Source organism: Crotalus tigris, unplaced genomic scaffold, assembly GCF_016545835.1.
Source record: "Crotalus tigris isolate CLP2741 ecotype Arizona unplaced genomic scaffold, ASM1654583v1 scf7180000017989.1554031673:749699, whole genome shotgun sequence".
In the NCBI taxonomy this organism is placed as follows: domain Eukaryota; kingdom Metazoa; phylum Chordata; class Lepidosauria; order Squamata; family Viperidae; genus Crotalus; species Crotalus tigris.
Window position 1 is genome coordinate 468,707 of NW_024096759.1, and position 16,848 is coordinate 485,554.

At 44.9% G+C, this 16,848-nt stretch overlaps 1 protein-coding gene across 1 annotated transcript; it reads right to left on the reverse strand.

Moving 5' to 3' along the window:
• Window positions 1–842: 842 nt before the first annotated feature.
• Window positions 843–16,848, reverse strand: STK19 (serine/threonine kinase 19). The gene is made up of 8 exons (XM_039346361.1): window positions 16,768–16,848; window positions 13,939–14,027; window positions 12,840–12,985; window positions 6,709–6,804; window positions 6,471–6,610; window positions 5,701–5,798; window positions 3,911–4,058; window positions 843–1,565 (listed from the first exon to the last, which is right to left on the reverse strand). Exons 2-8 carry the CDS (start codon window positions 14,021–14,023, stop codon window positions 1,520–1,522), a joined length of 759 nt encoding a protein of 252 aa, XP_039202295.1. The 5' UTR covers window positions 14,024–14,027; window positions 16,768–16,848; the 3' UTR covers window positions 843–1,519.

The window sequence follows — 16,848 nt, forward strand, 5'->3', positions numbered from 1 at the left end:
GTACAGTACAGTACAGTAGAACAGAACAGAATACAGTAGAATAGAATAGAATAGAATAGAATATATAGAGTAGAGTAGAACAGAGTACAGTACAGTAGAACAGAACAACAGAATAGAACAGAATACAGTAGAATAGAATAGAAAGAATAGAATAGAATAGAATAGAATAGAATAGAATAGAATAGAATAGAACTGGAAGGGACCTTGGAGGTCTTCTAGTCCAGCCCCCTGTTGAAGCAGGAGAACCTATATTATCTCAGACAAGTGACTGTCTAGCTTCTTCTTAAAAATCTCCAGTGATGGAGCGCCCACAATTTCTGGTGGCAAGCTGTTCCACTGGTTAGGAAGTTTCTCTTTAACAAGCTAGAACCAAAGTGTACAGGTACTGCTCGACTTAGGACTACAACTGAGCCCAAAATTTTTAGTGAGACAGTTGTTCAGTGAATTTTGCCCCATTTTACGACTTTCCTTGCCACTGTTGTTAAGTGAATCACTGCAGTTGTTAAGTTAGTGAATCTGGCTTCCCCATCGACTTAGCTCATCAAGAAGTCACAAAAGGGGATCACATGACCTTGGGACACAGCAATGGTCATAAATACAAACTGTTTGCCAGGCATCCAAATTTTGATCACATGACCATGGGGATGTTGCAACAGTCATGAAGTCACTTTTTTCAGCGATGTTGTAACTTTGAACAGTCACTAAATGAATGGTTGTAAGTCGAGGATTACCTGTAATCCGAAATGCATCTCTGAATTGGAAAAAAAAACAAACCCTCCATAAAAATAATCGTCTATATTCCTAAAACATGAGTGTGAAGGGAATAAAGGACAAGCACACCCTTTGGGGTTTTAATTCCATTGAAAGACACTTTCCAAATTTCTTTATTTTTTTTTTTTGCAACAAGTAACAAATTCATACTTAATGCAATTCTCAAGGTATACAGAATAAATACTTGACATTGTGCTCAAGGAATGCACTAATTTACTAGTGCAGGGGTAGGCAACCTTGGCTCTTTTATGACTCATGGACTTCAACTCCCAGAATTCCTGAGCCAGCATGGCTCAGCTTGGAAACCTCTCCCTGTCCCCTCAGCATGGCTGGCTCAGGAATTCTGGGACTTGAAGTCCACGAGTCATAAAAGAGCCAAAGTTCCCCACCCATGGACTAGGGAGCATATCTAGCTATGAGTATTTTCAGCTTACTTCAGCCTCTGCAATTCATGGACAAAGACTGCGTCATTTTATTTTACTCTCAGCTCAGCCCCATCCAGGGGACCATTAATTTGGGTATTCCAGATCCATCCAAGATGGTTCCCTACAAGGAGCTCCTATATTAAATGCAATTTCTAGATTAATTAAGGTTACTTTGCTAGGCAAAAGTTTCTTCTGGTCCCATGAATGCTAGTTTCTCAGGCAAAAGACCCTCAGTCCCAAGGTGAGAAAAACCAAGGCAGATTTTGGTCTATTTAGTCTTATTTTGGGCACAATTCTCTGCTTGATGGCGAAACGGAATGTTTTTAATCATCTGCTAGTCGCAGGAGAGTCCCGGACGTTGTCAGCACACTAGAGAGAACGAGAAAGAGCTCATCAAAATTAAAAGCGGGGAAAAAAGAATATAGCCAGGCTGCATGAAACAGTATGAAAAGAAATACTGGTAGTCCTCGACTTACGACCACAAAATTTATGTTGCTAAGTGAGAGATTTGTGAAGTGAGTTTTGCCCTATTTTACGACCTTTCTTGCCACAGATGTTAAGGGAATCTCTGCAGTCAATTAGTCACACAGCTGTTAAGTGAATCTGGCTTCCACATGGACTTTGCTTGTGAGAAGGCTGCAAAAAGTGATCACGTGACCCCGGGACACTGCAACCGTCGTAAGTGTGAACCATTTGCCAAGCATCCGAATGTAAGTCATGTGACCACGGGGATGCTGCAACGCTTGTTAAGTGTGAAAAATGGTCATGAGTCACTTTTTTCAGTGCAGTTGTAACTTTGAACACTCACTAAACCAGCGGTTCTCAACCTACGGGTCGCGACCCCATTTGGGGTCGAACGACCATTTTACGGGGATCGCCAAACAACGCGATCTGCCATTTTTCCCCCTCAGGGGGCGCCGCCGCGCATGCGCGCCCTGCATGGGGGCGCCGCCGCGCATGCGCGCCCGTGTGACGGGGGTCGCCGTCACACAAAGGTTGAGAACCGCTGCACTAAATGAACCGTTGTAAGTCAACACTTCTGCATACATATTTTCTGCTTCTCAATAGCTGACGTTCACCACATGTTTGATGGAACAAGGCAATTATTTAATCTTTAAAGCTGTCGGGTGATAATTCCTCTCCCCCCCCGCCCCCCGCCCCCAGTACAGTCAGGAAACTGAGGAGTGGTTTGCAACAATGCTCTTCTGTACGTACCAAAGCAACATTTGAAAAGTGAGGCTTCCTAGCTGAAATCTCCATAGTTATGTTATATTTCAACTCTCCAGAACGGAGCTAATTCAACTCTCAGAATTCCTCAACGAGATGGTAAGACGAGAGAATGCTATTTCAAAATTGGTGGAAGACACGGGATATTTAAAGTGAACCCGGTAGGCAGATATCTAGGAGTAATCTTCAGGGCCCAAGGACAGATTAGATATCAGAAGATGGGGCTTCCAAACTTCACAATTTTATAATAATAATAATAATAATAATAATAATAATAGTAGTAGTAGTAGTAGTAGTAGTAGTAGTAGTAGTAAAGTTGGAAGGGACCTTGGAGGTCATCTAGTCCAACCCCCTGCTCAGGCAGGAAACCCTACACCATTTCGGACAAATGGCTGTCCAGTCTCTTCTTAAAAACTTCCAGTGTTGGAGCATTTACTGCTTCTGGAGGCAGGCTGTTCCACTGATTAATTGTTCTCACTGTCAGGAAGTTTCTCCTTAGTTCTAGGTTGCTTCTCTCCTTGCTTAGTTTCCACCCGTTGCTTCTTGTCCTGCCTTCAGGCGCTTTGGAGAATAGCTTAATTCCCTCTTCTTTATGGCAGCCCCTGAGATATTGGAACACAGCTATCATGTCCCCCCTTGTCCTTCTCTTCGTTAAACTAGACATACCCAATTCTAGCAACCGTTCCTTATATGTTTTAGTCTCCAGTCCCCTTATCTGTAAAGACATTCTCAGATTCTTGGAAAACATTTTTCGAGAGGAATGTAGAGTTTAACAATGGTAGAGAGATACATGCATGGGCTTTTGAAACTCTGCTGGAATGTTTAACCCATTGATCCCCTTGTTAAAATGTGCAGCTATGTCTAAACCAGGATTTCTCAACCTTGGCAACTTTAAGACGTTTAGACTTTAACTCCCAGAACGCTGCCTCGGGAGTTCTGGGAGTTGAAATCCACACTGTTATACTGGATCAGTATTCCCATTTGGGTTGTTTGGAAGGGAAAGAGGAAACCATTTTAATTGGTTTCCGGGAAGATCAAAAATCCAAAGTCTGTACGTTCCTGGAAGTAGTACAGGTAGTCGATCTACAACAGTTCATTTAGTGACTGTTCCAAGTTATGATGGCACTGAAAAAAGTGACTTCTGATTGTTTTTCACACTTACGACCTTGCAGCATCCCCCTGGTCACAGGATCGAAATTCCGACGCTTGGCAACTGACTCGTCTTTATGACGGTTGCACTGTCCCAGGGTCATGCAATCCCCTTTTGCCAATGGGGAAGGCGGTTTCCCTTAAAAACCATGCTATTAACTAAACAGCTGCAGGGATTCACTTAGCAGCCGGGGCAAAAAAGGTTGTAAAATGAGGCGAAACTCACTTAACAAATGTCTCACTGAACAACACAAATTTTGGGCTCAGTTGCGGTCGCAAGTCGAGGACCACCTGTGTACATGAGGGAATGGAGACAAGAGAAGACACAGGAATCTTACCAGTCAACCAGCTGGGCTCCAATGATATCGTGAATATGATAGGGAAGGCCCAGTTTCACAGCACTTGGTGCTTGACGACTCTGCAAATCGGACAGTAGCACTTCCTTGTATTTGGACTTCTGGATCATACCCAAGATAGCTTTCCTTCCTAGGAAGAAAAGAAAGGTCAGCGAGCAGCTCCGTTCAGGAACGTTCCAGTGCTAAGGTTGGAATTTAGGACTGGACATTCTGCACTGAGCAAGGTAGTGGAGAACAGGGTTGAGTTTTTTTGTAGCCGAGTTGATTCTGTTTGCAAAAACTGACCCCAAAATGAAAGAGCTACTCTAAATTATAATGGTCCCAAGAGTTTAAAAGTAAATATATATGTATATGTATATATGTGTGTGTGTGTGTGTGTGTGTATTTCTAAAATTTGGATTGCTAGCAAAGAATTAAAGGAGAACTGGAATAGCTATTTCAAACTCTTTAGTTCTTATCAACCAGAATTAAAGAGTTCGAAATAGCTATTCCAGTTCTCCTTTAATTCTTTGCTAGCAATCCAAATTTTAGAAATATATACGATGTCGCAGTTGTGACTGACATGCCTGTGGATGGCTCTAGTTTGAGCTGATACAAGGCAAAAGATTTCTTTCTCCCATATTTGGGTCGACAGGGTGTATCAAATAGCACTCAAGATAATATATATATATGTATGTATGTATGTAGGTAGGTAGGTAGGTTTGGTTATTCGGGTTTTCTCCCACGTAAAACTGGAAGTGTCTTGGCGACGTTTCGATGAAGTCCCATTCGTCATCTTCTATATTCAGATTTCTTTTTGCTGACAAAAAATTAAAGAATTAAGTGGGAGACTAGAATAGCTATTTCGAGCTCATTATGCTCTTATCAGCTAGCCACACCCTTTATGGGATTTGAACCTAGGCAGCCTACATGCTAGGCAGTTGTATTAACCACCAGGTCACCGGCTCTCCTCCCCTCTTTGTCAGCCAAGTTAAGGGAGTATATACAGAAAGTTTTTCAGACAGACCAGTCCGATTGATTGCACCTTGCCATTTTTGACTGCTATACTGCAGTTCTACTTTTTTATAATCACCTTTGCCTTGCAGCCACTTAATTCTTTAACTCTTTGTCAGCAAAAATAAATCTGAATTTGTAATGTATCACAGTAGCAACTTGAGCCTGCTTAACGGCCCTAGCTGGGGGGCTGCAAGGCAAACGTGATTATAAAAAAGTAGAACTGCAGGATAGCAGTCAAAAATGCCAAGGTGCAATCAATCAGACCGGTATCTATCTATCTATCTATCTATCTATCTATCTATCTATCTATCTATCTATCTATCTATCTATCTGCTTGGGATTGGGGATGCAAATTCAGAATAGCAATAGCACTAGTATAGTATATAATAGACTTATATACCGCCTCACAGTGCTTTACAGCCCTCTCTAAATGGTTTACAGCAGGGGTCTTCAAACCTGGCCCTTTGATGACTTGTGGACTTCAACTCCCAGAATTCCTCTGCCAGGCATGCCTGGCGGAGGAATTCTGGGAGTTGAAGTCCACAAGTCATCAAAGGGCCAGGATTGAAGACCCCTGGTTTACAGAGTCTGCATATTGCACCCCCGACAATCTGGGTCCCAAATTAAGAATTCGCTTAATCTAGTGAAATCGTGCAGCTTTCAAGAGACACAGGCTTGGAGTGATAATGTGATTAGTATTTGCGTCTTAGCATCACGTATGAGTTTACCCAACACATTACAACTATAGCTTAGCACAATCTGTGAAACGAACGCACCTTTGATGAAGCATTTGATGAAGCGGCCTGCTCCAGGCACGGCCAGCCACCAGCTCCCTGCATCGCGAACAGTCAAGACCCCAGCATTCACCAGCTGCCTGAAGAAAAGGCAGAAACGGAAAAAAAGGAAAGGCCCATTGGGATTACTCCATTCCGTACGGCTGATTTGTGGACTAAAGCTTTCTGCTTTCCCAGACAAGCAAAGTCAAGGGGGGAGGGGGGAGGCCAGGTTCACTTAACAGCTGTGTTACTAACTTAACAATGCAGCCATTCACTTAACAACTGTAGCAAGACAGGTTGTAAAATGGGGCAAAACTCAATAACTATCTTCCTTAGTAATAGAAATTCTGGGCTCAGTTGTGGCCACTAAATCAACTCCCTGTACAGAAGATGACGATCCTTGTTTGAGTTGTCAACGGGCATCCCAATGTATCTAGTTAGCCACTGTGGGAAACAGGATGCTGAATGAGACAAGATTATGACCTGATCCTGTGAGATTTACGTTCTTCCAGCCTGTTGTAGCATGCACATGCATTCTCAGAAAGCAGAGAGGCTTATCTGTCTTTAAATCACAAGCAAAACCCACCTAGAGCAGTGTTTCTTGACCTTGGGAACTTTAAGATGTGTGGACTTCAACTCCCAGAACTCCCCAACCAACAGACACACAATTAATGAGTGAGCTTAATTTGGAGAGAAAGCCGGCAGGGCAAACAGTGAAAGGAGGAGGGGAAAAAAATAGTTATGGACCAGCAGGCAAATTGTCCGCTTACGTGATTTCTGTGTCACTAAAGCCAAAGTCTCTCAACATCCTCTTCTTGTCAAAACTGATGTCAGGGCAGGCGGTAAGGACCGAATCTAAAAACTTCTTCACTGTCCTGGCAAACTCCTTCCCCGTTATAAACTCCTGCACCTGAGGCAACAAAAATAATAAATAAAGAGAGTCATCGCCAGCCTGCTGGCCCTTCTGTTTGTTTGCTCCGTCCACACACCTCTTTGGCAGAAGCAAACCTTAGCTATGTAGCTGTCCATAAAGGCCACCACAAAGAAATCCGCTTCAAAGCTGTGCTGAAACATTCGGATCCGGCCTTCATTTTTCAGCTGGCTCTATAGAGAGAAAAGAGTTTCTCAATTCATTTCCAGAAGCAGGTATGGGCATGTAAATTTTGAGGAAGAGGCAAAATGGAACATAAAACGTGTTTTTAGAAGACCCCCCCCCTGCATCGGCTAACATAACAGGGAGGAATAGCAATGATCTACAGCAGGGGTGTCAAACTCAATTTCATTGAGGGCCGCATCAGCATTGCAGTTGCCCTGAGTGTGTGTGTGTGTGGCCAGGGTGGGTGTGGCCTACTGGGTGGGCATGGATGGAGTGGGTGTGGCCTACTGGATGGGCATGGCCAGCTCTACATCTTTCGTGTCAAGGGTGCCTGTGGGGGCCTGGGCAGGAGTGGGACAGATCTGAGAGTCTCTGGCAGAAGGGGATGGGACCTGGGCAAGCGCCAAGGCATGGCCCATTTCTTCAGTCCTCACAAAGGGTGACACTTCCCCAGCATGCACCCAGGGGGTAGGGCTGATGCAGCAGGGGCTGGTTCCTCACTGTTTCCAGACGGCCTTGTGGAGCTAAGACTGAATGCGTTTCACCATAGAGGGCCACCACAAAATTGTACATTGGCTCCCGGCCAGCCTGGGCCAGGGCCAAGGCAGTGGGGGCCGTTCCCTCACTGTTTCCAGGATGGCTTCGCAGGCCACATGAAACCACTTCGTGGGCCGCATCCGGCCCCCGGGCCTTGTGTTTGACATGTCTGGTCTATAGTCATCAGAAACTAAATCAAACTAAACCTGTCTTCTAGGTGAGACACACAACAAACGTGCCCAGTTCTTCCTTTTTTTAAGAGTCCCAATACACTGAACTAAATGGCCTGGCTTGCATGACAAGAGTTATATATAAATATATAAAAAAGGAAAGTTAAAACTAAGCAAACCTAGAATACGCTGCAGTTGTGGTTCCTGGTTTTTTTAACTGAATTGGTTTAGTGTGAAATCCACTATTGCAGTGTTTCCCAAACTTGACAATTTTAAGGCATGTGGACTTCAACTCCCAGAATTCCACAGCCAGCATTGCTGGCTGTGGAATTCTGGGAGTTGAAGTCCTCATGCCTTAAAATTGTCAAGTTTGGGAAGCACTGCACTATTGTGATAAAAATAGTTTGGGTATCTTTCCTTTTTCTAGAAGAAATAGGCCCCTTCTTGAAGACGAATATCTTCAAAGCTTTTATTTCACTGGGATACTGAAAGTGAGTGAGGGAAAGGGCAATCGTCAATTAAAGTTAGTTTTCCTTCACTATATTAGAAAGCTAAGAACTGCTTATCTGGGAGTCCCACTTCTCTCCCTTCTAGGCTGAATTGGCAGGTGGAGAAGGAGGTGGACCTGAATCTAATGAATTGTCTTGTGGGGTGATACATGCAACAAAGAAGTAGAGTGTTCTCCACACACACACACCGCATCTCCAAGCCTGCTGAGTTGTCCTGGAGTTGGGAGGCGTCTGAGTCATAGCCCCATCTTCTTTTCCAGATATCTAACCCTCAGAAACTTGTAATGATTTCTGGAATTTTTTTTGTGGGAAAAAAAGTCTCTGCTATTTGGGACAGTCTGGATACCAATAATAATAGTAATGAAGTTGGAAGGGACCTTGGACGTCATCTAGTCCAACCCCCTGCTCAGGCAGGAAACCTTATACCATTTTGGACAAATGGCTGTCCAGTCTCTTCTTAAAAATTTCCAGTGTTGGAGCATTCGCCGCTTCTGGAGGCAGGTTGTTCCATTGGTTCATTGTTCTAACTGTCAGGAAGTTTCATCTTAGTTCTAGGTTGTTTCTCTCCTTGATCAGTTTCCATCCATTGCTTTTTGTCTTGCCCTCAGGTGCTTTGGAGAATAGTTTGACTCCCTCTTCTTTGTGGCAGCCCCTGAGATATTGGAGCACGGCTATCATGTCCCCCCTCGTCCTTCTCTTCGTTAAACTAGACATACCCAATTCCAGCAACCGTTCCTTGTATGTTTTAGCCTCCAGTCCCTTAATCATCTTTGTTGCTCTTCTTTGTACTCTTTCTAGAGTCTCAACATCTTTTTTACATCACGGTGACCAACTTTTGAACTTGAGTTAACTATGGAGATGTTTAGAAACTTTTCTTGATCAGAGTGGATTAGGTTCAACCCATGATACCCAAGGACCTGAACTGGTTGCTTATCCATTGAATGCAAGTCCAACTTGGTTTGGGGTTTCTGGTTAGGAGACAAATGGAGATGCCTTAGCTAACACCTTGGGAGGCTAGGGAGGATGCTTTCTTGTTTATAAAGGTAAAGATCTAATCATTTCCGAGTCTAGGGTTAATTTCTTAGCTGAGGGAACCAGATTGTCTGAAGACACTTCCATGGGCATATGGCCAGCATGGCTGTACGCCAAAGGAACACTGCTATTCTCCCATTGAAGTGATACCTATTTATCTATTCGTGTTTGCATACTTTCAAACTGCTAGGGAGGAAGAAGCTGAGGCAAGTAATGGGAACTCACCCCGTCATGCAGTGCTCGGGTCTTAAACCCAGGCTGTTAGCTTTCCAGTTGATAAGCCCAGGGTCTTTAATCACTGAGCCACTGCCCCCTCTTTCCTTGTTTATATAAGGGAATTATTAGACCTCTTCTTAAGAAGCCTGCCTTAGATTTCTCCCCCCCCAAGGTGCAGTTACAGTCCAATCTCTAATCTATCACGGTTGTGTAAGGCGGCAAGAGACAACAGGCAGTCTTGAAGGAAGCAGATCATCTGGATACAACTCAAACTTCTGAGCAAGAAATGGGACGGAGATTGGCGTGGTCACCCTGATGGATGACCTTTGTTTTGGAGTTAACAAAAGTAATACGATTTTCTCTGTTCTTCTTGACGCTTAACTCCTTTTGGTGCCATCACCCTGGTATCTTCTGGATTGCGTGAGAGAGCTGGAAACAGGGACATAGCTTTTCAGTTCTTCCATCCCTTTCTCTTAGGGGGAGAGGTTCCTGAAAACGGGATTTAGGATACGGTGTCCTTCAGTATTCCATTCTATCTATTCTATTCCATTCTATCTATGGTGTCAAATGTCCTCTGTCTGCTGCCAACAAACTCCAGAAACACAGGAACAAAGTGACCAGCAAGAATGAAAGTCAGCACTGGGAGTGGCTTGCTCCCAGTGCCTTACATAGATGTGCCCCGCCCTTCAACCCCACCCCAATCAACAAGCCAGCATCCGGTCCATGCAGGTACAGTTCAATTTCTGACTCCCCCCCCCCTCCGGATGCATCAGTGCAGCCACATGGCCTCCGCAGGACCTGCTGTCCTATCTGTCAACCGGTCATTGTCCAGCTTCTTCCCCTGCCGCTGGCATGGCTCCACATGTGAAGGCGTCAGATGGCCCCTCTGGGGATTAGTAACTTCACGCGGCAACCGGCATCCTCCCCCGGCCGCCAGCAATACAGGAGAGGTGGCCGCGGTGAGAGGTGGCCTCTCCGACGCCCAGCTAGGTTTTGGGATTCCCCCGGCGGCCGGTAACAAGGGAGAGGTGGCCGCGATGTGAGGCGGCCTCTCCGATGCCCAGCTGGCTCGCCTCCAACGCCCAGCTGGCTTTCGGGAACCCCCCGGTGCCCGGTAACAGGGGAGAGGCGGCTGCGGTGTGAGGAGGCCTTGCCGACGCCCAGCTGGTCCTCGGAAGTCAGGCGGCACACGGGGTCGGCGCACGGATGTCGGCTGGCTGCTCCGTTCCTTCCCCCCACCTGTTCGTGTCGAGCCCAGGGGCTTGACATATGGTTTTTAATATACATATGAAATTACTAGGGGAGATCATCAGGAGATTCAGCCATAGCTACTATTTCGATGTAAGTGACACCCAGATCTTGCAATCAGATATAGCTGAATGAATAGTATTGCACTGAAACTGAATCTGGATAAAGATTTACTCTTTGCAAGGGACAATGGTAATTCCAGAACTGCCTATCTTGAATGCGATTACATTCTTCCCAAAGTTTACGTGCAATTTGGATATGAATCTCTCTGGTTTTATCAGGCTCCCAGTATCAGAACAGATATATTGAGATTCTTCCAAGAAGATCTTTTTATTGTTCCTCACTTAAATATAAAATCTTTCAAAACTAAAATGAGCTACTACCCCCATAAAGCCTGGAAACTACAGGTAGTCCCTGACTTACGACCACAATTGAGCCCCAAATTTCTGTGGGTAAGCAAGACAGTTGTTAAGTGAGCTGTGCTCCATTTTATGACCTTTCTTGCCATGGTTGTCAAGTGAATCACTAGAGCTGTTAAGATGATGATGATGATGATGATGATAGAATTGGAAGGGATCTTGGAGGCCTTCTAGTCCAACCCCCTGCTCAGGCAGGAAACCGTATACCATTTCAGAGAAATGGCTGTCCAGTCTCTTCTTAAAAACTTCCAGTGTTGGAGCATTCACTGTTTCTGGAGGCAGGTTGTTCCACTGGTGAATTGTTCTAACTGTCAGGAAGTTTCTCCTTAGTTCTAGGTTGCTTCTCTCCTTGATTAGTTTCCATCCGTTGTTTCTTGTCCTGCCTTCAGGCGTTTTGGAAAATAGCTTGACTCCCTCTTCTTTATGGCAGCCCCTGAGATATTGGAACACAGCTATCATGTCCCCCCTCGTCCTTCATTAAACTAGACATACCCAATTCCAGCAACCGTTCCTTATATGCTTTAGCCTCCAGTCCCCTAATCATCTTAGTTGCTCTTCTCTGTACTCTTTCTAGAGTCTCAACATCTTTTTTACATCGTGGTGACTAAAACTGGATGCAGTATTCCAAGTGTGGCCTTACCAAGGCATTGTAAAGTGGTATTAACACTTCGCGTGATCTTGATTCTATCCCTCTGTTGATGCAGCCTAGCACTTTTGCTTTTTTGGCAGCTGCAGCACATTGCTGGCTCATATTTGACTAGTGACTGTCCACTAGGACTCAAAGATCCCTCTCACAGTTACTAGTAACAGTTACGTAGTAACACTAGTAGTTAAGTGAAATCTGGCTTCCCCATTGACTTTGCTTATTAAAAGAGCGCAAACCTTTTGACCCCGGGACACTCCAACGGTCCTAAATATGAACCACTTGCCAAACATTGAATTTTGATCATTTGGGGGGAGGGGGGAATGCAACAGTAGCAAGTGTGAAAAATGGTAAGTCACTGTTTTCAGTGCCGTTGCAACTTTGAATGGTCATTAAATGAATGGATGTAAGTCGAGGACTGCCTATGAGGGAGGAGCCGTCTTCACCCTCTTTCTCTCACACAAACTATCTGAACTGTGTTTTCTCTTGCTTCTCTGGAATGCACTCCCTCCCTCTTGGGATTCCAGTCTACATTCTATCACAGATTTCCCCTTATTGAGGTAACTTCTAGAACAGGGGTAGGCAACCTTGGCTCTTTTATGGATTTCAACTCCCAGAATTCCTGAGCCAGTCATGCTGAGGGGAAAGGGAGAGGTTTCCAAGCTGAGCCATCCTGGCTCAGGAATTCTGGGAGTTGAAGTCCAGGAGTCATAAAAGAGCCAAGGTTGCCTACCCCTGTCATAGAAGCAGGACTATTGAATAACCTTTTAACTGTTTCTATGACTATGGAGGGTTGGAACTGCTGTCTGCTCTTTGGAAAAAAGCAGCTCCAGCTAGGCCGAAGTGCTTCCCACCCCCACTTCCCTCATGCATTCATAAATTCGGTCGCAACTTTACTCACAAGCATCCAAACCGGTGTTGCAGCTGCCTGTGCTAACTGAGCCACACCTTGGTATTTTGAACAATATGCTGACATCCAGAGGCAGTTTCGCCCCACCCAGAGTTTTAGCTTAGAAAAGCAAATGCTAAGATAGAGTAGGAAAGGTTGTGGAGGAGGAAAAGCTGGAGCTCAGTGCTGTTGTAAGTCAAGGACTACCTATACTTCATCACTTTGCAACAATGCAATCAAAATCTCATCTCTTTTGTACGTGCGTGTGATAGCTACACACAGTGACTGGGGCTTCATTTGGGCTGCTGTGACCACCGTCTTGGCTGTGTTACATCGTTGCTGATGTTGCTGTATCCCAGCCAGGGAGAAGTAGTACTTACCAGATACCTGTCCACAACCGTACGATCTTTGACAAGACTGTAGATCTGATGCTTCAAAATTAAAGGCGGCAGGGAATCTTCAAATACCTTCCGAGGGAAGAGGGATACCAATTTCTGAAGAGCCGCTTCGACTGCTGCAGGGCCCTCTAAGAAAAGGAACCGCAGATAAGAACGGAGAAGTCCCACTGCTCAGCCCAGTGGTGGCAAATCCATGGCACGTCTGCCAGAGGCGGCATGCAGAGCCCTGTCTGTGGGCACGCGTGCCGTCGCCCCAGCCCTGCCTCCCCCCGCGGCCCCCTCACCGGCAGCCTCCCCAGAGAGTCGCCCTGGGTGCGGCGCACGCAGAGCAGCGTAGCGCAGCCAAAGACATGGCAGCTGGGCCAAGACTCTGCCCTCGCGACCCATCTTGCACAGATGCTGTGGGGCACGGGCAGAGGGCGTGGCTGCCATGGGACTGCAGGGCCGCCTGAGTGATCTGCTGCGGTGGGACACGGAGGCAGTAGGTGGCCCTGCGGGTGAGCAGGGAGCAGGCGGTGGAGCAGGGGTGAGCAGGGAGGGTGTTTGGGCACTCGGTGTCTAAAAGGTTCACCATCACTGGCTTAGCCCAAAGATGTTTTTTCATGAGGCAACTGGACTTTCTTGTTTTTTTTTGAAGACATTTCGCTTCTCATCCAAGAAACTTCTTCAGCTCTGACTGAGTGGTGGGGAAGGGAAAGATTTATACTCCTGCAGACAGCTGGTCCTTTGCATTCTTTTAGCAAGTCGTTAAAGCTACCCAGAGGCTTATCTGTGTCTCCAGGGTCACCTGAGTAGTTCAAATGGATGTAGAGCCTTCTTGGAACTGTTGAAATCCAGTCAGAGCTGAAGAAGCTTCTTGGATGAGAAGCGAAACGACTTTCAAAGAAAAACAAGATTGTCCAATTGCCTCGTGAAAAAGCATCTTTGGGATAACTATCATCTGGATGACTAAGAATCCTATAGACATCCCACTGCTTTGCACTTCCATAAAGACTCCCTCTGACTCCATTTAGAAACTCCATCCTTTTTCATTAACCTGCCCCATCAGGTATTTTGTGCAAAGCATTTCACTCTTTCTCACCCTGCCCTGAAGACTCGGATCCGAGAGCCTGCCGTCGCTTCTTGGCCTTGAAAGTATCAGAGAGGAGCTGGTGCTTCCGCTTCATAGGGCTGGAGAGAAAGGACGAAGAAGGCTTAAGGTCGAGTACGTATACAACCGCTCTATTGACTTTTGCTCATTTAGCTGTACAGGTAGTCCTAGACCAGGGGTAGGCAACCTTGGCTCTTTTTTGACTTGTGGACTTCAACTCCCAGAATTCCTGAGCACCATGGCTCAGCTTGGAAACCTCTCCCTTTCCCCTCAGCATGGCTGGCTCAGGAATTCTGGGAGTTGAAGTCCACGAGTCATAAAAGAGCCAAGGTTGCCTACTCCTGGCCTAGACTTACAACACTTCGTTTAGAGACCGTCCAAAGTTACAACGGCACTGAAAAAAGGGACTCGTGACCATTTTCATACTTATGACTGTTTCAGCATCCCCATGGTCACGTGTTCAAAATCCAGACGCTTGGCAACCGACTCATATGTATGATGGTTGCAGTGCCCAGGATCGTGTGATCACTTTTTGCAACCTTCTGGCAAGCCAAGTCAATGGGGAAGCCAGATTCACTTAACAACCAGGTTATTACCTTAACTGCAGTGATTCAATTAACAACTGTGGCAAGAAAGGTCATCAAATGGGGCAAAGCTCACTTTACCACTGTCTCATTTAGCAGCAGAAATTTTGAGCTCAATAGTGGTCATAACTCGAGGACTACCTCTAATGTTCCCCAAATGTTTTCTTTCTTATTCCCCATTCATTCTATATCATCTCCCCTTTTCAAATTTTTCCTTTTGTTTAACTTGTTGCTTTTCTTCCATGAAAACAGCTTCTGTGTGTGGCTTCTCACAAACTGTATTCCCTCTAATAACACCATCAAAATGGTTCCTTGATTCTCATTCCAGCCAGCACTCTGCCATATTTTTTATATTTAAAATAATCTCTGGTAAATCTTTGGTGTTACAAACCCTCATGATTTCCTCATTTGTTTGGCATATTTTTAAAACTGCTGGATTTTATATAATGTCAGATTGCCATGCAGCAATTAAGCAAAGTACTTCTTCCCTTAACTTCACTATCACATCAGGAACAATGTAGGTTCCTTCATTTCGATTTGTCTATTGTAACACATCCAGATATAAGAAAGCTAATACGCTGAATTATACTACTGCCCATTTTTTTTCACATTTATTTGACAGCACTGTATATTACGCTTTATTTTTGCTTCATCTTTTGGCTTTATATTAAACTGTATATTGCCTCCCCCCATTCCATTTTTTTTTGAAAAGCAAAGCCTCAAAAGCAAGAAATGTAGCAGAATGCAAGGAATGTATGGATCAGTCAGCATACAAAAGATTTGAGTTTAATAAGATGTACATTTTAATCTGGGTAGGAAATCCTTATAAAATCCAATAAAGGGAACAGTTTTATTTAAATTAGCTATATACTTTTTTATAGCTATATTAAAGCTATATATGCTTTAATAAGAGGTCATCAGCTTTTTTCTGCATAGGGCCCCGAACCATGGAGACATGTTTCTATGTGCTGCAAATTCTCAGGCTGCAGTCATGAGCCAAGTGGATACAATATTTCTTTGGGATCAAATATTTTGGGTGGCAGGCCAAATGTCATCTGCAGGTTGCTAACCCCTGCTTTAAAGTATCACAGCCGCACTTCTACTAATTCAGCAGCCTGTTTACATATAAAGCAAAGCAAACTCTAAACTTAGAACAAAAGCGATATCCTGATGAAGGGAATGGAATTTTCCTCCACACCTTCCTTTTTAAATGTATAGAAACAAGCAAATGTATACAGGTAGTCCTCGACTTACGACCACAATTGAGTCCAAAATTTCTGTTGCTAAGTCAGTGGTTCTCAACCTGTGGGTCGGGACCCCATTTGGGGTCGAATGACCATTTCACAGGGGTCGTCAAACAAGGCTGTCCATCATTTTTTCCCCCTTTTCTTTGGCCATGCCCCTGGTACCCGGTGATGTATAAGTGGTTGGGGTTCACCACAACATGGGGAACTGTATTATGGGGTCGCGGCATTAGAAAGGTTGAGAACCACTGTGCTAAGTGAAACATTTTTAAGTGAATTTTGCCCCACTTTATGACCTTTCTAGCCACAGTTATTAAGTGAAACACTGCAGTTATTAAGTTAGTAACATAGTTGTTAAATGAATCTGGCTTCCCCACTGACTTTGCTTGTCAGAAGATCACCAAAGGTGATCACATGACCCCAGGACACTGCAATCGTCATACATATGAACTAGATGCCAGACATCTGAATTTTGATCATGTGACCGTGGGGATGCTGCAATGGTTGTAAATGTGAAAAACGGTCATAAGCCACTTTTTCAGTGCCGTTGTTACTTTGGTCACTAAATAAACTGTGGTAAGTCAACAACTACCTGTAGAAGGAAATCAGGCAAGGGAAGATTTGCCCTTCTCTCCTCTAAGATTTTATCCCACCTCCTTTGAAACAATATAGCAGCACATCACACCATGACTTATTCAAACTGACGATACCAACTCCTCACGAGTGATAATACATTTTACTTCTTCCATACTCTCCCCAGCGCCTTCATTTGACTCAGCAAAAGCTTTTACGGGCAAGACAACCATGAATCCTCTCTCTTTTTCTTCCTGGCTGTTACCTGCAATTATCCACCTTTCACCTCCGAGCTCCTTTCCGTCCTCTATTGACACATTTTTCCTCCCTGAATAATAACTTTCAGATACCCAGAGACTTCCCCCCCCCCACTCCCCCCCCGCCATTAATTTCACTTCGAATTGAGATTTCATTCCTACCCCTCTCAGTCCTCACTCGCGTCGTCTCGCTTGCTGGTCGTCGGCAAAGGATGACGTCACGCCGTTTGAAGATCTTTCTGG